At 38.9% G+C, this 21,103-nt stretch overlaps 2 protein-coding genes across 3 annotated transcripts in view; both read left to right on the top strand.

The window, feature by feature from the left end:
* Positions 1–578: 578 nt before the first annotated feature.
* On the top strand, positions 579–19,533 carry ssuh2.1 (ssu-2 homolog, tandem duplicate 1). 2 transcript variants are annotated; one of them, XM_042496555.2, is made up of 12 exons: positions 579–694; positions 9,430–9,525; positions 10,155–10,239; positions 11,111–11,240; positions 12,716–12,776; positions 12,860–12,984; positions 13,123–13,185; positions 14,795–14,904; positions 15,840–15,932; positions 16,117–16,222; positions 16,774–16,881; positions 17,971–19,533. In XM_042496555.2, the coding sequence occupies exons 1-12, from the start codon at positions 670–672 to the stop codon at positions 18,103–18,105; spliced, it is 1,137 nt and encodes a 378-aa protein (XP_042352489.2). In that variant the 5' UTR covers positions 579–669; the 3' UTR covers positions 18,106–19,533. The 2 variants fall into 2 exon arrangements, with proteins under 2 accessions (XP_042352489.2, XP_087927030.1); XM_088070904.1 differs by lacking the exon at positions 14,795–14,904 and adding an exon at positions 14,649–14,728.
* A 1,009-nt stretch (positions 19,534–20,542) lies between these two features.
* Positions 20,543–21,103, top strand: part of LOC121960921 (semaphorin-3D) — a 100,660-nt gene continuing 100,099 nt past the window's right edge. The window contains exon 1 of the mRNA XM_042510822.2: positions 20,543–20,752. The gene's annotated coding sequence lies outside the window, so the exon portion shown is untranslated. The remainder of the gene's footprint in view (positions 20,753–21,103) is intronic.

The following is a 21,103-nucleotide window of genomic DNA, read 5'->3' as shown; positions in this document are numbered from 1 at the left end:
TTATGCATCATCATCCTTCACATGCTAACACCATATCCAAAAAAAAAATGTTTTCAGTTAATGCATTTTCTTTCTTTCTTAACCCATTGAAACCTGGATCTACATCTTTCCTCAACTGATTTTCTTTCTTTTTCTTTTTTAAACAAGGGAAAACACAATGTGCAACTTGGTGACAACTGTCCTTCATATTGCAAGAAACTAGTAGATTTGGAATATCATTAAAAAATAAAAACATATCCAGAAAACTTATGTTGCAGATGAATCTTTTTTCTTTTTCAAAAATGTTATTTTATGCACTTTTTGAGTCCTTCTTGATTTTTTAAATTATAGTTTACTTTTACATTTCTTTTAATTCATTTTCAGATAATTTTCTTGTAGGCTACCTTTTTCTAATTTTTTATGTGTTTGTTTTGGTTGTTGTTTGTTTTTATTTCTCAAATTCATTATTGCCTCCTTTCCATGTTTTTGAAGGAAATCAAGCGAATTTGTTCAGGTTTCAAAGGGTTGAAGAGGAGATTTTTTTTTTTAAAGAGAGAACCAATCCTTTGGGCTTTTATTTTGAAAATCGTCAGTGGAAGTTGTCCCTGACTCTCGTGGAGACACTTTGAGTTTTATTATCTTTATGTTTCGGAGCTTCATTCACCTCAAACGACAGAAAGCGGCGGAGAAATGAACGATCAGGACGACGACCTCGGTGAGCAAAGATCAAGTTTAAAACCGGAGAAAAGGCTTTTATTGTGTAGAGCTCAGACTTAAACAGCTGCCTGGTTGTTGTTCGCGCGCGGGGCTCAAAGTTTGGAGACCCTCTGTGTACACCCTGTGCTGCTGGGGGTTAAACTGGGCTAAACTGGGAAAAGGGTTAACCTCAGCCCGTCTTCAGACACATGAACAAGTAACGGAATAAATGGAGATATAAAATACCATCGCGCCCCGCCGTTTCTTACTGGTGTCCTCCAGTTTACCCAGTTTACCCAGTTAACCCGCGGTGAGTCAACTAAAGTCCACTCAGTGTTACTGCAGGTTTACTGCAGCGTCTTCACGTGAAAAACACGGAAAATAACCACTGCGTAATCTTATATTTTTTTTTTTATAAATTGTCATTTTCCTACAAAAGTTTTGGTGATTTTTAAAAACGTATTGCGTTTAAAAAAAATGGGGCGATTTATTTATCTGGAAAAAAAAAGGCGATTATTTTGATTTAAAAACTTGGTGATTTTTTAAAATGTTTTGTTGATATCTTTTGAGTGTTTTTGGCTTTTTTGGCAATTTTTTTGTTTATAACTTGTTTTGACAATATTTTTCACCTACATTTTATTGTGATTTTAAAAAATGTCGATTTTCATTTTCTGTGAAAGTTTTGGCGATTTTATTTTATTATTATTATTTTTTAAAGTTGTTAGCTGTGGCATTATAAGGAAACCTCTGGTTTTAAAAAATATATATTTTTAAATTTTTAATGACCAATCGGAGCAACTTGACAAAAAAATAAAGATAAATATGTATGTGTATATATATATATATATATTAGTGCTGGGCATAGATTAATTTTTTAAATCTAGATTAATATCACTGCAATCCTGTAGTTAATCTAGATTAATCTAGATTAAAATTATAGATTTGAATTTTGCCAAAGACATTCAAAATAATATCTATCTATCTAAATGATGAAAATGCATCACAAACTGCTTGAGAAAGCTGTTCTACTATAATATTTGGTAAAGAAAAATAATGTTCCATAAGATTTACTTTGGTGTTTAACTTTATTTTATTTTGTTAAACACAGACATTTAGGAGCACAGGTTCTGTCTCCATGTGGAAAAAGCTTTTTCCTGCTAACTGGAATGAACAGCAGAGGGCGCAGCCTCTGATAACATGACCCTAACTGAACTGTGGGCCTACATTAGAGGTCATGAAGAAGACCATTAACGGTCAGCAGCTTTGTGACACGGCTTGAGCCAATCACTCCGGTCACTCAGGCAGACCAGCTTCCGCCTTGTTCGCGCCCCCTCCGCGTAATTCGACCAGGTATACATCCGCGCTTAAACAACAAAGTGAAATTGGTGCCTTGCTCACTGTATAGACCCAACTTAGTGAATAGTTTATCGCGCGATAATTTCCTTATCGTGCGATAGGAATCCCGCGTTAACGCAGCACGTTAACGCCGTTAACGGCCCAGCACTAATATATATATATATATATATATATATAAAATGTCTCCATACTGCTGGAAGTAGATAATCAAAATGTCCTGAAGCCATGACGTGTCAAGTTGTTTTGAAAAACATCACTGGCGTCATGTTTTTAGACCACGTTGGGTTAGTGTTGGGGTTAGTGTTAGGGGTTAGGGTTGGGGGTTAGTGTTAGGGGTTAGTGTTAGGGGTTAGTGTTAGGGGTTAGTGTTAGGGTTGGTTAGGGTTAGGGGTTAGTGTTGGGGGTTAGGGTTGGGGGTTAGTGTTAGGGGTTAGTGTTAGGGGTTAGGGTTAGGGGGTTAGTGTTAGGGGTTAGTGTTGGGGGTTAGGGTTGGGGGTTAGGGTTGGGGGTTAGTGTTGGGGGTTAGGGTTGGGGGTTAGGGTTAGGGGTTAGGGTTGGGGGTTAGGGTTAGGGGTTAGGGTTGGGGGTTAGGGTTAGGGGTTAGGGTTGGGGTTAGTGTTAGGGGTTGTTAGTGTTAGGGGTTAGGGTTGGGGTTAGTGTTAGGGGTTAGGGTTAGGGGTTAGTGTTGGGGGGTTAGGGTTAGGGTTGGGGGTTAGTGTTAGGGGTTAGGGTTGGGGGTTAGGGTTAGGGGTTAGGGTTGGGGGTTAGTGTTAGGGGTTAGGGTTGGGGGTTAGTGTTAGGGGTTTTTAGGGGTTTAGGGTTGGCAGTATGCACACCAGGCTAGTAACTGGCGGTGTAACTTTGTAATGACACACCATAGAAGAAGATCATGCACCTGCACATAAAGTTCTTCTTCTACAGACAAAAAGAGGATGGCGAACACACGAGAACTGACGGCGTTAATAACGTAGGAGAGTCAGCAGCACAAACGCAGCTCGGTACGCCGCCATTGTTGTTATTGGTGTCCTGCTCGCACATGGCTGTTTGAGACATCATGTACACGTGTGAAGTGGCGCCGTGACGTCATCGTTCTCACAGGATCCACGCATTGGCAGTTTACACAGCGACATTAGTGGTGGTGTTTTCAAAAACTTACACTTTGGAACCGGATTTCAAAAGTTTGTGTTTCAGGCCTCAGAAACGCCGTTATTGTGTGAACGAAAGGCCAAACCGCAAAAAAAGTTTAATGTTTCATGCAGCAGCCGTTGCCGTGGAAACAACCACTCAGCATTGTATTGGCTGTAGCTCTGAATTATTTTTTTTAACCAACATCAGTCCTAATCATAAATATCAAATGTTCATTAATTTTCTAAATTTTAACCCTTTAAGTGTCAGGTTTATGTCATTACGCCACTATGTTTTGGGGTAAAAAAAAAACAACACAAAATTGAATAATTTTCAATATACCTGCAAAGTAAATTTTTTGCTGATCACAGCCTGAAATATGTTAATAATTTGCAGCAACGCTGATTGTGAGAGTGCACCTTTAAGATAAGATAATCCGTTATTCGCCCTTCAGCGGGAAATCTGCATCGCTACAGCAGCCAGGACGGCACAGGATAAGACAGCAACAGAACAACATAACTCGTAAAAAACATTGAAAATATATGAAAAAATGAAATATGAAATCCTAAAAACCAAGGTGCAAAGTATAGTAGAAAAACAAGGTGCAACAAATTATCAACAAGGTGCCAACTAGACAGTTTGAGATATATATATATATACACACGTGGACAAAATTGTTGGTACCCTTTGGTTAATGAAAGAAAAACTCACAATGATCACAGAAATAACTTGAATCTGACAAAAGTAATAATAAATAAAAATTCTATGAGATTTAACCAATGAAAGTCAGACATTGCTTTTCAACCATGCTTCAACAGAATTATTTAAAAAAATAAACTCATGAAACAGGCCTGGACAAAAATGATGGTACCCCTAAAAAAGACTGAAAATAATGTGGCCAAATGGACATGTTAATCCAAGGTGTGTCCACTAATTAGCATCACAGGTGTCTACAATCTTGTAATCAGTAAGTGGACCTATATATAGGGCTACAGGTAGTTACTGTGCTGTTTGGTAACATGGTGTGTACCACACTCAACATGGACCAGAGGAAGCAAAGGAAAGAGTTGTCTCAGGAGATTAGAAAGAAAATTATAGACAAGCATGTTAAAGGTAAAGGCTATAAGACCATCTCCAAGCAGCTTGATGTTCCTGTGACTACAGTTGCACATATTATTCAGAAATTTAAGATCCATGGGACTGTAGCCAACCTCCCTGGACGTGGCTGCAGGAGGAAAATTGATGACAAATCAAAGAGACGGATAATAAGAATGGTAACAAAAGAGCCCAGAAAAACTTCTAAAAAGATTAAAGGTGAACTTCAAGCTCAAGGAACATCAGTGTCAGATCGCACCATCCGTCGTTGTTTGAGCCAAAGTGGACCTAATGGGAGACGAACAAGGAGGACACCATTGTTGAAAACAAATCATAAAAAAGCCAGACTGGAATTTGCCAAACTACATGTTGACAAGCCACAAAGCTTCTGGGAGAATGTCCTATGGACAGATGAGACAAAAATGGAACTTTTTGCCAAGACACATCAGCTCTATGTTCACAGACGCAAAAATGAAGCATATCAAGAAAAGAACACTGTGAAACATGGAGGAGGCTCTGTTATGTTCTGGGGCTGCTTTGCTGCATCTGGCACAGGGTGTCTTGAATCTGTGCAGGGTACAATGAAATCTCAAAACTATCAAGGGATTCTAGAGAGAAATGTGCTGGCCAGTGTCAGAAAGCTCGGTCTCAGTCGCAGGTCATGGGTCTTGCAACAGGACAATGACCCAAAACACACAACACACAGCTAAAAACACCCAAGAATGGCTAAGAGGAAAACATTGGACTATTCTAAAGTGGCCTTCTATGAGCCCTCACCTAAATCCTATTGAACATCTTTGGAAGGAGCTGAAACATGTCGTCTGGAAAAGGCACCCTTCAAACCTGAGACAACTGGAGCAGTTTGCTCATGAGGAGTGGACCAAAATACCTGCTGAGAGGTGCAGAAGTCTCACTGACAGTTACAGGAATCGTTTGATTGCAGTGATTGCCTCAAAAGGTTGTGCAACAAAATATTAAGTTAAGGGTACCATCATTTTGTCCAGGCCTGTTTCATGAGTTTATTTTTTTAAATAATTCTGTTGAAGCATGGTTGAAAAGCAATGTCTGACTTTCATTGGTTAAATTTCATAGAATTTTTATTTATTATTACTTTTGCCAGATTCAAGTTATTTCTGTGACCATTGTGAGTTTTTCTTTCATTAACCAAAGGGTACCAACAATTTTGTCCACGTGTGTATATATATATATATATATATATATATATATATATATATATATATATATATATATATATATATATATATATATACACATCAATTGCACATGGAGGCACTTCAGTACAAGTGTCAGTTTGAATGGGTTTCAATGGAGCATTTTTGACCGAAACAGTCTGAATGTAACTATTTAGTTTCCACAGTGTATTTTAGACTTATTGTAGGAGCTGAGCTGCAAATTCACTGATTACACTCAAATACACAATCTGGACTACATTTAGGACACATGCATGAACACACACACAAATATCATAAAATGAAGGGTGCAAAGTGCATAAAATGCACCAAACAGTCGCTAAAGGGTTAAAGTTAGTGATAAACAGTGTTTTCAGTGCAGAGTAAAAAAGGTTCTTCAGTATTTCAGACTCATTGTCCGATCAAAACCTCCGAAATCAGGCTTTGTTCTCCTTTTTACCTTTTTAACTCACAATTCTCCTCCACCTCTCTCTCTTATTTTCTCTCTCCCTCTCCCTACAGCTCTCTCTCTCACCCCCCACCCTCCCTCTCTCTCTTTCTCCCTCTCACGCACCCCCCGTTAATGAGTCTGTTACCCCCCTCCTCCCCCTCGCGCTGTTCTCACCCTCCGTCCATCTGGACTCGGCTCTTTTCGGGGAAACACCTCCTCGCTGGTGTTTTTGTCGGTCAGCCGGAGGTATTGTGTGCAGCGTGACACAAACACACTGACTCTGTTGTATTTTTATCAGCCGGAGCTCCGAGAAAACGCGCCGATGAAAAACAGAGAGGAGGGGACGCTGTTTGGCGAAACCGTGACGCACGCGTTAAAGAGCCGCGCGGTGCCTCGGAAGTGTCCCAATCAGCGAGCTATTGTGTGTATTTCTGTAATACTGCATTGTTGTGTGAAAACATTGTATTCTTTGGTATTTTGTGAGATTAATTTTGCTGATGTTGCAGCCCTGCTCTGAGGGAAGTTAAAACTCCACTCTGCCAATGTAAAGCTGAAGTGGGTGTGCGTGTGTGTGTGTGTGTGCGTGTGTGTGTGTGTGTGTGTGTGTGTGTGTTGTGTCGGTATGTTGGGAATGTTTACACGGATCTTCAGGAAAAAGCCACATTTATAAAATAAATCCGTAGTGTTGCACAGATGAGAGGAGACTGTGCAGCCAATGCCTCGTTTGCGCGGTAAAGCGCGGCACATCTCCACTCCACCACACTTGACTCGCTTTTTTTTGGCAATCTAACTTATTTAACCCTTTGAAACCTGGAGCATCACCAGTTTCTTTGTGCTGTTGTCAGATGTCTTTCAAAAGTATTTAAACATTTGAACTTGAAAATCAGCTCCACTCCCTCAAAAAAATGGAAAAAGGCAATGTGTTCAGAAATGTTCCACAAATTACAAGAAATTAAGAGATTTGAAACATTATTTAAAAAGATATAGGGGGGAAATTTCCAATTAAATCTACAGAAAAAACTCAATAATATAATAATTGCATATTTAAAATTTGGTTCTTTCTCTGTTAGTTGCCTTCAAATGATCTTTGCCAAGAAATAGTGTGACACCTATGCTCCGGTATACCAGTGTTTTTCATATATTTTTGTACAAATTAAGCAAACAACACATAGATTGTTAAGTGTTTAGGTTTAGAGGTGCAGCTAAGTAGATTTTGTTATATTTTGGACACAGCTAGGCTAACTGTTTCCCCCGTTTACAGTCTTTGTGCTAAGCTAAGTTAGCCTACTGTTTTCCTCGAAAGTTGCCACAAAGCAAACAAAGAAAAATCGCTAAAAGGTTTTCTATAAAAATCATCAATTTTTTTTTTTTTTAAGACAAAAAAAGTCAGGTTGTTTTCCTAAAAAACGGACATCGTTTGCACGACGTTTGCAATCCGCCATTAAAAATACTTTTTTATTTTAAAAAAAGTTCAGTCAATGCAAGATATTTCCAAAATCAGCAAACTGTAATATTGTAATATCAGTAATGACCAAAATAATATGATTTTGGCCATAATGCAGCAGCCCTATAACCAATGCTGGCTCAGCGTTAGTAATCAGTAGTGTTTTCCAGCAGTCTGCAGCAGTGATCTGTTCTAATGTAAAGACAAACTCTGAAGTTGCTTCATCAGGGACCTGCCCATGTCTGGGCGCGCTCTGTGTACAGAAGTCATATAGATCCTTTGAGGAGAAACCTTAAAAGACAAAGGTGAGCACACAGCACCGGGGGGTGGGGTGGGGTGTTTGCAGTGTTGTTACCGTAGTCTTCACCAGCCTGGACAATGAGGAGGGTGTGGTGGTCTCCTGTCAGAGTGGATGAACTGAAAATGATCCGCTGTACAAACTCCTCACAGCTGCTCGTGCTGGCTCAGCGTCCCGTCAGTGAGCCGGTGAATCAGGACAGGTGTGGTCAAAGAGTGCGTTTGTGCCAATCCAATAAAGTTTGGTGCAAAGGTTCAGGGTCAGGAAAAACCTGGAAAAGTCACAGAACCTGGTAAAAGTTTTGGAAATCTGAATATACACTTGAAGTTTTGGAAAAGTCATGGAAATCTGTTTCACAACCCTGTAAAATTACACGATGTGTTCAAAGACTGTCGGAAATTTGATAATCCAGTGATGATTTCTGTTTTGACAGTTTCTCACTGTGATAAAACGTTTTTTTTTGTTGAGTAAAAAAAACAAAAAGAAAAAAACATCAAAATCTTCTTTTAAAAAAAATGTCAAAAAGGTGAAGGAAAAAAAGCCTTCCAAACTGCAATTGGCCAAAAATATGATGGACAATTTTTGTTTAAAAAAAAAAAATCACCAAAACATTTTAAAGAAAAAAAGGCCAATTAAAAAAAGACTTAAAGACTTAAAAAACAACCCTGATAAAAAGAAACAAAAAAACAGCCTTTTAAAGTTGTCTCCCTCCTCCTAAAGCAAAAATAGAAAAACAAAAATCTCCCAGTGCTTAATTTTTTTTCGACATTCCTCCTTTTTTCATCAATCTCTCCCCTCTCATAAATAATGAACAGTCTAATTATATTTCAATATTTTGTTCTGATCTGTTCTTAATGAATTACTTTTTAAAATATATATATTTTTCAAAAGACATTATGTAAAAGAACTGATTAGAAATATTGAAGGTCATTTCAGAGAATGTAGGGTCTTTAAAATTTGCCTCAAAGTCATTAAAAAGTCATGGAAATGTATCGGTAAAATGTGAATGAACCCTTTTAGACGGTCGACTAAAATGTGACTTGTTCATATTTTCTTTCAAATTTTATTCTTCATCCTTTGACAGTTGTTAGCTGTTAGTAGTTAGTGCTACTGAAGGCTTTTCCTTTATTCCTGCTCCAGTTAACAGACATCTGGAGACATTTTATGTTTCCAGCTTCTGACTGTTGAAAAATAACCTCAGAAACCTTTGTGAAACCTTTGTGAAACCTTTGTGAAACCTTTGTGAAACCTTGGTGATTATGTGCACTTTACACTTGACGGGTGATTAATTACTTTATTGTTCCTGCTGAAAATGAAAAGTCACGTTGGGAGACGGACTAAAAACAGTCACACAGTATCATGAAAAATCATAGATCATCTCGTCAGAGGGCTTTCAGCGTATAAAACACCGCCCTGACACTGAAGTTAGTGAGCCTTTAGTGATGTTAGTTTGAGCATCTTCGTCCATCTGTTAGGAGTTTCCTGATGGACTCTCCTAAAGCATGCGCTCTGCCCTCCTGCCCTTCCTTCCTGACAGAAACACTGTCTGTAGCTCTGTAGCTGGTTGCAGAGAAGAAAGTACATTTTGCTTTTTTGTGATATCTTGTTTCTCTGGTGTTCCCACACAAGTTTAAATGTGCAAAATGAAAAAGTGCATTTAATCAGGTGAACAGAAACACTTAATGCAGAAAATAATTTTAAAAAGTGTGTATTTCCTCCAGCAAGAGAGAAATGTCAGTATTATATGGAGGTGCGTTTGATTTAACTGAGAGCCGCTTCTTCACCTCTTCCTCAGGTGCTTTTGATCCAAACATACCCGAGGAGGGACCCTCAGCGCCCCCTCCAGGCTGGCTGGAGGACATACATGGATACCAGGGCCACGAAGGAGGAGGTCAGTCTTTTCCTCTCTTTTCTGTTGTTTTTCTTTAACATTTCCCTTTTCTTTTATAGGGTTCGTACGGTCATTAGAAACCTGGAAGAGTCATGGAATTTGCAAACAGAATGTTGTATCACAAACCTGTAATAACACATGATGTGATGTGTTAAAAATGCTAAAAAAAAAAAAAAAAAAGGAAAAGGCATATCGCCATACATTTGTACAGGGAACAAAAAGGCCAAATTTTGAAAAATTCGACCTCCAGACTCTCAGGCCTGCAGGTTTGGACAGTTTGGACATAAAAAACCAGAAGTCCTTCAAGCGCTTAAAAAATGATTAGACATGCCTCTCCCTTTTTGCACCACTCTCTCTCCTATCTTACGTAACGAACAATCCCTTAGTTATATCTAAATTTGCATTTCTAATTCTGTTCTGAATTCATTTTTTTTAAATATACATCTTTAAAAGCTACTATGTAGTAATGGAAAAGTACCAATAAGGAGTAACATTGGTTGTTTCAGAGAATGTATGATCTTCAAAATTTACCTCAAAGTCATGAAAAAGTCATGGAAATTTCATGGTAAAAATGTGAATGAACCCTGCTTCATTATGTCTGTTGTATTTGTGTACATGTGCACGTCCAGAGGGTGACAACCCGCTGTACCCCCCTCCTCCTGCCTACACCCCCCAGCCCGAACTCAACAAGAACACTTTGGTGCCCGACGTCAGGTAAATCACATGCTTTGCAGATGACTCTGTGCTTTATGTTAGCGGTGTGCGATATGACGATATTAGATCATGAAGAATTAGAATCCTTCGATGTTTGCAGCAAGATGTTGGAGATCTTCTGTCAGTCTGTGGTGGCGAGTGACATCTATTGTGCCGTAGTCTGCTGGGGGAGCAGCATCAGTGCCAGGGACGCCGGCAGGTCGAACAAACCGATCTGTGATTATCCACAACCTGGACTCAGTCAGTGACAAACAGGCGGTCAGTGAACAATCTGCTGTCCGTCAACATTCGTCCCCTTCACGACACTATTCAGAGGTCGGAGCGGCGCTGCAGAGGGAAGATGTGTTAATGATCAGCAGGTACAGCTCCAGAGAAAGCAGCTGCCCTCCGCCAGTGTCCGCGCCGCTCTCATTCTCCGCCTGTGTCTCCGCCGGTGTCTCCGCCGGTGTCTCCGAATGTCCGCTCCGCTCTCATTTTCCGCTGTTGTCTCTGAAAAAATCAACATGAATTATATTTTACCTGACAGGAGATATGGTTCCCACCAAAACAGTGGAAAACAAAACTGCACTCAGATTAAAGTCTGTTCAAAAAGTTACTCTGGCCTAAATGTTCTGTTATTCATTTTTATTTTAGTGGTATTTTTTAAATTGGGATATAAGCTTGGTTTTACTGTTCAGTTACATGCACAATATTCTTAAAATCCCAAATGAAAAAGAATCGTGATAAAATCGTGATTCTGCCCTAAAAAAATCGTGATATGATTTTTTTTGTCATACCGCCCACCCCTACTTAATCGTCATTAAAAACGTCTCCGAAATGCAAAGACAGAACAGGATTAAAGATGTGTGTGTGTGTGTTTTCGCTCCTGCAGGGTCCCCACAGTGTCGGAGGACGTGGCCAGAGATGCCTTGCTGAAATTTGTGGAATCTAAATGGAGGTACAGCTCCAAACCTGCCAGGAACCTGACCTTCAAAGAGCTGAAGCCCATCACTGTGTACAGGGTACGCGCTTATGTCTCACACCAGTGGACCGTTAGTATGTCGCCTTTGTAATGTCCAACCTAGAAGGAAGTCTAACCCAGTGTGCATGTAATAACTAGTGCTTTGCAAAATGTTTACATGCACATTTTGGGGATTCTTGCCTTAAAAAAGCCTTTGGGGCTTTGTTTTGAAGCTGTCTTTCTGTCGTGGCTCCGGCTGATGCTAACCTCACAGCACTTCTGCTGTGGTTTGAATCATGACATGGCGTAACCCATAGACCAGTGGATCCCAGCTGGTCCGGCCGCAGGGTCCCGATTCCTCCTGAGTCACCAGTTCAAGGTCGGCACAGAAGATAAAATGCCATGCTTTCTATTTTATTTCACAAAACGTTAACAGCATGTGTCTTAGAAATAAGAAAATAAGATATAAATATAAGTAAAACGTATCATAGGAATAAACAGAAACAGCACTTCAAAATAAAATCTCTGTGCTGAAAGTTCATTGTATTTCAAAATAAACTTTTTTTTTTTTTTTTTACAAATTTCTTACTTACAAACAGAGTCATTTGGGGTCCATTCAGAGTTGACCTGTGACCCACTTTTGGACCGCAACCCACCAGTTGGAAATGCCACAGACTGTTTAAATTAATGGGCGCAGCCACCGAAACGTCACCTATCGGTATCCAGGACTCCTGTTTTGAAGCCTTAAATTTAAAGAGATATTTATGCAAATTTTTTATTTAAACAAGCTCTTCAAGCAGTCCGAGGCAGGTGTAGATTTTAGTACCCACGGAAAGATCGAAGCTGCTAACATATTGATGAATGCCGAAATACACGAAAATGTCCTTCTGAGAACAGAAGCATCAATTAATTCTGCTCATGTTTCATGAATGAGACCCAACGACTACAACAGTTTTATAAACTGAAAGCACAGCTTCCCAGAATCACCTTATTTTTAGTTTACTACACGGAAAGTAGATTATTATTTTTTTACGATGACAGTCTGGGATATGTCAGTGTGTGAGTGTAGCTGCTGACAGTCTGGGATATGTCAGTGTGTGAGTGTAGCTGCTGACAGTCTGGGATATGTCAGTGTGTGAGTGTAGCTGCTGACAGTCTGGGATATGTCAGTGTGTGAGTGTAGCTGCTGACAGTCTGGGATATGTCAGTGATCAGCAGCTACATTGACTGTGACAGGTCACCTAGTGGAAATAGCATGTATTTCCTCCATATGCCAAATATGGTCAAAATGACCTCATCAGGTGGAAAATAGTCAAAATGACAAATTCAGAGTCAGAAGCCCAGAATGACACCCAGAAATAATACAAGTCCTGTTTTTCTGCTCTGATGGCTGTGGGATCAAAAATGTCAGTTTGAATGGGTTTCAATGGCTCCAAACAGTCTCAACTCAAATTTCCTCAAAGCTCGTCGGCCTGTTTAACGGGAATCCAAAGTTCTCACATCCCTCCTTTGTTTCCTGATTGTTTTCTCCTGCAGTATCGACTGGAGACGTACACCGAGACCAGAACCAGCGCCTGGCAGTTTGAGCCCTACAACGGTAAAACCTTCAGTCTGAGCTGACAGATTACTCACTCGTTTTGTTTCCTGACGAGTGATGTTTGTCTTTTTTTCCTGAAACAGGACAGATAGTGGATGGTCCTCAGTTTGGAATGAGCCCCCCGCCGTGGGACATTCCTGTGACGCTGCCGCAGAGATACACCGACAAGGTGGAGAAGGTCCGAGTGCCACATTCGTCATTTGTGAAGGTACCGCTCGCCAAGATTTCTCCATTTTCCTCATTTGATGATCGTCGTGTCAGAGTGATTAGCAATCAGCCTGTGTGTGTGTGTGTGTGTGTGTGTGTGTGTGTGTGTGTGTGTGTGTGTGTGTGTGTGTGTGTTTAGCCATGTCACAAGTGCAACGGCTGTGGAAGAACTCGCTGTGGTAACTGCCATGGGAGAGGCCAGGTGAGATGTTTTCTTTTAACACTGTTTTTAACAAATGTACTTAATTGTCGACAGCAACAGAAAAAGAAAAAGAAAATGATAGCTAGATAGATAGATAGATGGATAGACAGATAATAAAAATTGATAATAACCACAAAAAAAAGATTCAAATAAGAAGCAAGAACTTTCATCTTACACGTTTGATAGAAGTAGGAGAAAGTATAAACTTATTATATTCTACCCCTCCTCTCAGCTAATCAGTTAATTGAACTTCATCTCTAATATAAATACATAAACTCACATATTAAACACACAGACTCACATACACACACACACACACACACACACACACATCCATATGCATACATGTACACATACATGTCCCACTGAATTTACATATACACACATACATGCATATTCATATATATGAAACATCATTTTGCACACATACGTGCAGTATATGCACCTGCACACGACCAAACACACAACAGTTTCTCAGCAGGTGTCGTGTTTGTGTGCTGCTGTTTGTTGACTGAAAGATTAAACAAATATTTGTTTCACCTTTTAACCTTGTCGATGTTCTAAGAAATGTTCCACAGTAAACATTTAGTGAACAAACTTTGTTATATGATATTTCAAACATCATTTTACAGTGTAGTTTGCAGTAGATTTATATAAAAAATGACATTATTTTTCTTGCAGGCGTGATCTTCCCTCAGGAGGTAGTTTCAGAACCAGATCCTCTGTGTGTCTTCACCAACACGTGCTGTAGCTTTAGGCAAAAATATCAGACTGTTTGCAGAAAAAAAGAGTTGCATGGTGTCATAACAACGTGGAAATAATCCACCTCTGTTAACCCTTTGAAACCTGGATCAACATTAGTTTGCTTGTGCTGCGTTCAGACGCCTTTTTCGAACTGTTTGACTCTTTGAAACCTGAGCACATTGGTTTGATTATTTCAGAAAACATGGGCAAAAAAAAAAAATTACAGACTTGGCAAGAAATGTCCCACATATTACAAGAATTAGTAAAAATTACCAGAAAATTACTTAAAAAAAGAGAGGATGATTATAAGAAATTTATTTTTTTTAAAATAGGGAAAAATGTCCTCCAAAAATTATACTTATCATTTATTCATCATTATAAATGTAAAATAATGTTACAGAAAAAAAATACATAAACATAAAATGACCACACACACCCATACACCCATCCATATATATATATATATATATATATATATATATATATATATATATTTTTTTTAATGTTTTAATTTTAGTGCTTTTAGGCAATTCTTTTTTTTTTTTTAACTTTTCTTTTAATGTTTTTTTGCTCATTTTCAGGTAATTTTTTAACCTTTTTTTTTGGCTAGTTTTTGGGCCTAATCTTTTCATGTTGCTCGTTACACCAGTTTGCTCGGGTTTAGGTTTAGGAACTTTTCTTGGTGGACACGTAACTCAAACCCTGGATTTATTTCACAGAAGCGTTGTACCTTCTGCCACGGTCACGGTCGTTCCAGGAACAAGCGCTGCACTTCCTGTCATGGCCGAGGCCGTAAGAGGTGTGAGTCCGGTCTGCCTGCTTTCTCTCCTGCCTCTCTGTCTGAACTCCACTCTCCGTCTTGCAGAAGCGTTGTTTTACCTGCCACGGCTCGGGGTACAGACGGCGCCCCGGGAATCACAAGCGGTCCTCGGGGAAGACGCGTTGTTCTTCTTGTAGCGGGAGAGGCCGGAAGAGGTGAGGAGGCAGATCGAGAACTCTGACGAAGAGTTTGAGCTGCGAGGCGAGAGCTAGTGGAGTCGAGTGATTTCAGTTTACAGCTTACACACACTGAGCGGCCAACATGTGACCACAGTTGTCATTATATTTCAGAATCCGTCCGGGAAGCGAGGCGCTGCGTTAGCCCAACGAAAAGTCTCCGGAGCTCTACTACAAAACACATAAACTGAATAAAAGTAGCCAGCCATCAGTTTGGGGACCACTGTTTTAAAGCCGCGAGTTGGTATTAAAATGTCTTAAATTATGAAAAGAGACAGAGGACTGCTGAGAATGACGGTCACCTGCAGCTGCTTTGTATCATCAGTTGAAAAATAGAGTTAAAACATTTTTCGAAATATTACAGGTTTCAAGCATCTGAACAAACGGAGCATTTATTTAAATCTTCCATTTATTCAGATGCTTGAAAAAATGGAGATCCTCTGATTGGATGATGGAAGATTCGAGGCAGTCTCTGTTTGAATAAATATGTAGAAATGTTACCTGATGAACGTCTGCCAGACCGAAACCTCACAAACCTCGAAACCCTCGAAATGTCTTTTTTTTCCTTTAAAATGAAACAGTTAGTTACTAGTTAATGACTGTTGGCCTTTCGAAAGAAAAAAAAAGTCTCACAGAAGTTTCGTCTGCGATTCCCTCACACGGTGTTTCGATGATTTTGGAGGGTCGAGATCTGCCGTGAGACTGACTTTACTTTCATGCTCATTTAACCGCTTCATGTGCCGCACAGAAACAACCCCTTACTAAAGTTTCTCCTCTTTATTTTTGCTTTGTCGCTCTTCTTTCTGTCTCAGCAGCTCTGGCTGTTTCTTTTGCACTTTTCTTTTCCTGTTTCATTGTGACGTCAGTGTGAGAATAATCCAGTCGTTGGTCTCATCTCGGTCTCTTTTCTCCAGGTGTATTTCCTGTCACGGCCACGGCTACAAGACCTGCCCCATGTGTCATGGCAGCCAAAACCTGCTGCATTTCATCCAGCTCACCGTGACATGGTCCGTCAAAGAGACACACACACACACACACACACACACACACACACACACACACACACACACACACACACACACACACACACACACACACACACACAGTCATTCAAAAAATCTGTCCAAATTAACTCTGCTTCATCTGTTTCTCTGTGTGTGTGTGTGTGTGTGTGTGTGTGTGTGTGTGTAGGAAAAACGACGTAACTGATTTCATCCCGGACCGTCAGCCTGACTTCCCCGACAAGAAGTTCGAGAAGGTGACGGGGGATCCGTTCTTCGTCGATGAGAGCGTTCTGGTAAAACACTTATTAATATGTGATTAATATTTCCCTTATAACAGTGTCTGAAGTTAAAAGTGAGAGTAATAATGTGAAGGATGCTGCTCGTAGTGATGAACCTGCAGATATCGATCAGCTGAGCTTTATAGTGAGTATAGTTTTTCTTTTCTGTAACTTTACTGCTCTTGTTCGCTCTCAGAGCCTCGATTTCAGTGATAAAGCAGTAAAAATTCACCGTACTCTACCCGCTCAGCAGCAAACAGCAGACTGATGAACAATATGTGTCCATGCACAGATTAGTGGACTACTGTTTTGTTCGATTTGGTATTTAATTGAACTCCTGTCCTTGTGCTAGTATACAAGCAGCGAGCAGCAGAGATTTGCCTCCTCTCAGCTGGTTGCTATAAACGTATATTATTTATACGGTCTATGATATCGACCCCATCACGCTCACAACTGTTTATTTGCAGTAAATTCAGAATAACCCTGTGTTGTGAAATTACCCGTGTATGCGTGGACTTGGCCTTAGTTTGTTGATTGTCTGTGTTTGCTCCTGTGTGTTCGGCCAGGTTTACCCTATCCAGGGTTTCCCCGATCAGGAGATCTGTGACGTTTCTACAAAAACCATTAATGACCACCTCAATCGCTTCAGTTCCACCAGCCGCATCCTGCAACAGGTACCAACGAACACATACAAACGTGTTCACTCCTGCATTCAAAAAAGAAAAAAAACCCACATATTTAAATATCTGGGTGATAAAGATGTAGTTTTATTCCCTGCTCACTGAGTGCCAGTGCTCCTCTGCTGAAGACAGTGAAGTCTTTTTGTGGTTCTGCCTGGACATGTCGGTGTATTTCTGAGCACGGCTGCAGGACAAAGGCCCAGAGGCTTTACCTGCAAAAGAGATGTCACCAAGAGAGATGCAAAAGACCACAGAGAGACTCAAAAGACTACAAAGTACTGCAACATGACCAGCAAAAGATTCAAAAGACCACCAACATATACAAAGACCACAAAGAGAAAAGTCTATATAGAAATAAAAAAAACAGACAGGGATGCAAAAATACTACAAAGTGCTGCAAAATTACTACCAAGCAACACAGAAGGCCACAGAGATGACAAAATACCACTAAGAGACTAAAAAAGACCACAAAGAAATGCAAAAGGCTATAAAATTAAGCAAAATGACCACCAAGAGATGCAAAAAGACTTCTAAGAGATGTAAAAAAGACTACAAAGGCCTGCAAGATGACTACAGAGAGATGCATAAAGTCCACAGACAGATGCAGAAAAAAACCCAGGGAAATGTGAAAGACAATAAAATGCTGCAAAATGACCACCAAGAGATGCAAAAAGACCATTGACAGATGCAGATAAAGAGACCACAGAGAGATGAATAAAGTCTTCCAAGAGATGCAAAAAGACCAACAAGAGATGCAAAAAAATGCCTACAAAAAGAGATGCAACAAGGTCATAAAGAAATACAAAAAAAGCCCACAGACAGATGCAAAAATCCACAGACAGATGCAGAAATACTACAAAGTGCTGCAAAATGACTACCAAGAGAAACAGAAGACCACAAAGATGCAAAAATAGCCCAGAGAAACCTAAAAAGACTACAAAGTGATGCAAAACCTGATATGGTCTATTTGAACAGAACGGGAGTACATTTAGACTCGATCTGTTCTTTATCTGATAATGCTGAACGCTGTTTTTGCATTTCTGATCTAAATAAAACATGTTGTTTTCTTCTTTTTCTCGGCAGCGTCAGACCATCGAGCTGGTGCCTCTGACTCACGCTTATTACACTTACAGTGGAAAAGACTACAGCTTCTTCGTGTACGGAGTGGAGAACAAGGTCTTTGCGGCCAAATATCCCACTGCATGTACTATTCTATAAGTAACATGAGGAAGTATTTAATCCTCTCAGTACGTGTTCTGTGTAGTGCAGGTCGTATACTGTAGGAGGGAAAGGGCAGCAGGCGGAAAAAGGCGGAATAATTGCTTAAATGTACCTACCTGTATTCACCAAAAATCTATAGTAGCAATATCCAGTTTACTTTTCGTGTGACGACATTAATCGTCCGTATTCACTGTTCAATATGCCTTCACATTTCAGCATGTGACAATATGGTGCTTTAAATGACCAAACGAAGCCTTAACGTTGTGCTAAAACTTTTACATTTTTTGTACAATATTCCTCAGGACAGGACACTATCTCATAAAGCTACAGATCTATGGAGGATCAAATCTGCCAAAATAAATAAATAATTGAAATACAAAAAAAAAGATGACAAATAAAAATCCCAATAATTTAATAAATATTATGACAAGAAAAGCTGTGCAATGGCTCGTAGTGGGATGTGGGACAAGTACAATGGAGTTGTACATAATAATAATAATTGTTACAATTATCGCTGCGATTAACCCTTTGAAACCAGGATGGTCAGTTGTCTTGTGCTGCTTTCAGGTGCCTTCAACAAGCATTTAAACCTTTAAAAACTACCTTAAAAATAGTGGGATTAATAGAAGATTATATTAAAAGCAGGAGGGGGAAATATCCACAAAATTATATTTCAAATTATTATACTTATGTTATCATAGAGGAAAATACCAAAATTTATATTTTATTTTATTATATATATATATATATATATATATATATATATATATATATATATACATATATATATATATATATATATATATATGTATGTATATTAGATAATTGAATTGAAACTATTATTTCTATATTGCTGTCTTTATTTTTCATTTTCAATGTATTTATTGAGTCTTTATTATTATTATTATTAGTATTATTATTATTATTACTGTTATGATTATATATCTTTTTTTATGGCAAATTTTGTCCTCCATAGACACCAAACTCCAGCCTGACCTTCTGTCACAGTTTACTGCCAGTAAGACTTTAGATAAGACTTTCTGTCACTGTAATCAGTAATAAAACTGCACCAACTGATAGTTAGTGTTAGATTTTGTATTTGTGGTTCTTAATGGAGATATCATTCTTTGCATGTTTGAGTCAAATGTTTTTATTCTTTCAGCTCATATTTTTTATGCATAAAAATCCATCCAGATGCTGGTGTCAGCAAATATTCACTCATCTTTTATAAAAAAGACTCAGTTTTTCTCTTACAGCAGCAATTGTTTAAGGATTTAACGTTTTTGACTTTTATATGTAAAAGAAATATATGTTTTAAATTTTATAGGTCTGTTATTATTTTACACAAGGTCATAAAATCTGTCAAATGTATCCAGTAAACATGTCACAAATAAAACTTATAATAAAGTTTTATCATGTTATCAAGCTGCAGTGTCTGAGTCTCTGTGCAAAGAGCATTTGAGAAGCTTTCCTCTAAATTATTCTGAAAATAAATCTTTGTTTGAGAAGTTTTAGGATTTTTGGGGGTCAGTTCTGTGTTATCAAACTGTCTCCACTGGAGGGAGCTCTGGTTTTCAAAATAAAAGCCTGCACGCTGTCGGAAAGTGTGTTTGCTGACTTCATGTGATGTGGGAAATAAAGCAATCTGCCTTTAACATCCTGAACAGTAGTTTTCTTTTTCTTGTTTTCCTTGCTTGCAGTTAAAGAGATTTTTAATATATAAATATGTATTCTCTTTTATAAAGCATAACACTGAAAATATTTATACTAAAAACACTTTTAGTCTATTCAATATTAGTGAGTTTTTTGTATTTATGAATCTTTGTTTCAGTTTTGTTCACATTATTGCAAACGTTTCTCTCTCTCTCTCTCTCTCTCTCTCTCTCTGTGTGTGTGTGTGTGTGTGTGTGTGTGTGTGTGTTGTGATGTTTTATTTCATTTTGTCTTAAACATTTCTTGAATAAGTATAAAATCAGGTTGCATTGTTTATTATTATTATTATTTAATGTTAAATTTGAATGACCATATTAATAGCATAATGTCAAACAGCTTTTCTATTTTCATTTTAATATGGTCATAAAACACATCACTTGATTTTCTTTTTTTTACTCAAATTTGTCTATTTTTATTTTTTATTTTATTTTATTTTAAATTCAGATTTATTTCTAAATTCAATCCGTAGCCCTAAGGCAAGCACCATACAAAAATTACTTAATTAATTATTTTAGAAAAATAGAAAATCACACAAAATTCACATTGAACAGTCCACAGCACATTACATGAACAGCTCACAGACAATACATTACAAGTGGACACATCACATTATCACACATTTTTGAGGAGTTAATTTTATCTAAAATATTATTTTAAATAAAGTCCTCTTTGGGCTTCCATATACCGAGTGTCACTTTGCAGTGTGTTCCGATATTTTGGAGGAAGTGGGATTTTCCGGGCGGTCCGTGAAGGCGGCAGAGGGACGGCGTGATGAAGGAGGATGAAGGCGCAGCTCCGCTCACAGGTCCTCAGTTTGTTTATGACTCCCGGAGGCTGCAGGTGACCCGCACGGTCCGGGATCTGCTGCACCATCACGGCCCGGATCCGCCCGCTGGAGGGGAATAAACTCAGAGGCCCAAACTTCTGCCCGGTGAGTTTTAAAGTTTTTTGGTAAAATGTTTGTGTGGCTGCTGCCGCTCAGGAGGAAACACCGAGGGAATGAATGAGAGTCTGGTTAAAAAAAAGCTCGTTAAGGTAATATTTTGAATATTTTATCAAAGTTTTGAGGAAAGTTTGGCGTCTGTGTGCGGGACTGGCTCTGTATGATTTGGGCTGATGAGCCTGGTGTCCAGAAAGGAGGGAAACTTAAAATGCGGTTGGATTTCGCTCAAATGACCCACACCTGCTGGTTCCTCTGAACACGCGGGCTGTTTTCCACCTGAGTGAAGCTACGAGTGATCACATTCGTCAACAAATCAATTTTAGCATCGACGATGAATTT

The sequence above is a fragment of the Plectropomus leopardus genome, chromosome 2 (genome assembly GCF_026936395.1).
Source record: "Plectropomus leopardus strain MGB_pleo_1.0 chromosome 2, ASM2693639v1, whole genome shotgun sequence".
Lineage (NCBI taxonomy): Eukaryota > Metazoa > Chordata > Actinopteri > Perciformes > Serranidae > Plectropomus > Plectropomus leopardus.
The sequence above is the reverse complement of the archived record's forward strand: the minus strand, read 5'-3'. Positions and strand labels throughout refer to the sequence as shown.

What these genes read in the sequence shown, in the direction of transcription:
- ssuh2.1 (XM_042496555.2), top strand. Translation starts at nt 670, where the DNA reads ATGAACGATCAGGACGACGACCTCG. An exon ending in GCAGTTTGAGCCCTACAACG is followed by an intron (nt 12,777 to 12,859) that starts GTAAAACCTTCA and finishes TTCCTGAAACAG; the next exon opens with GACAGATAGTGGATGGTCCT. An exon ending in ACTGCCATGGGAGAGGCCAG is followed by an intron (nt 13,186 to 14,794) that starts GTGAGATGTTTT and finishes TCCGTCTTGCAG; the next exon opens with AAGCGTTGTTTTACCTGCCA.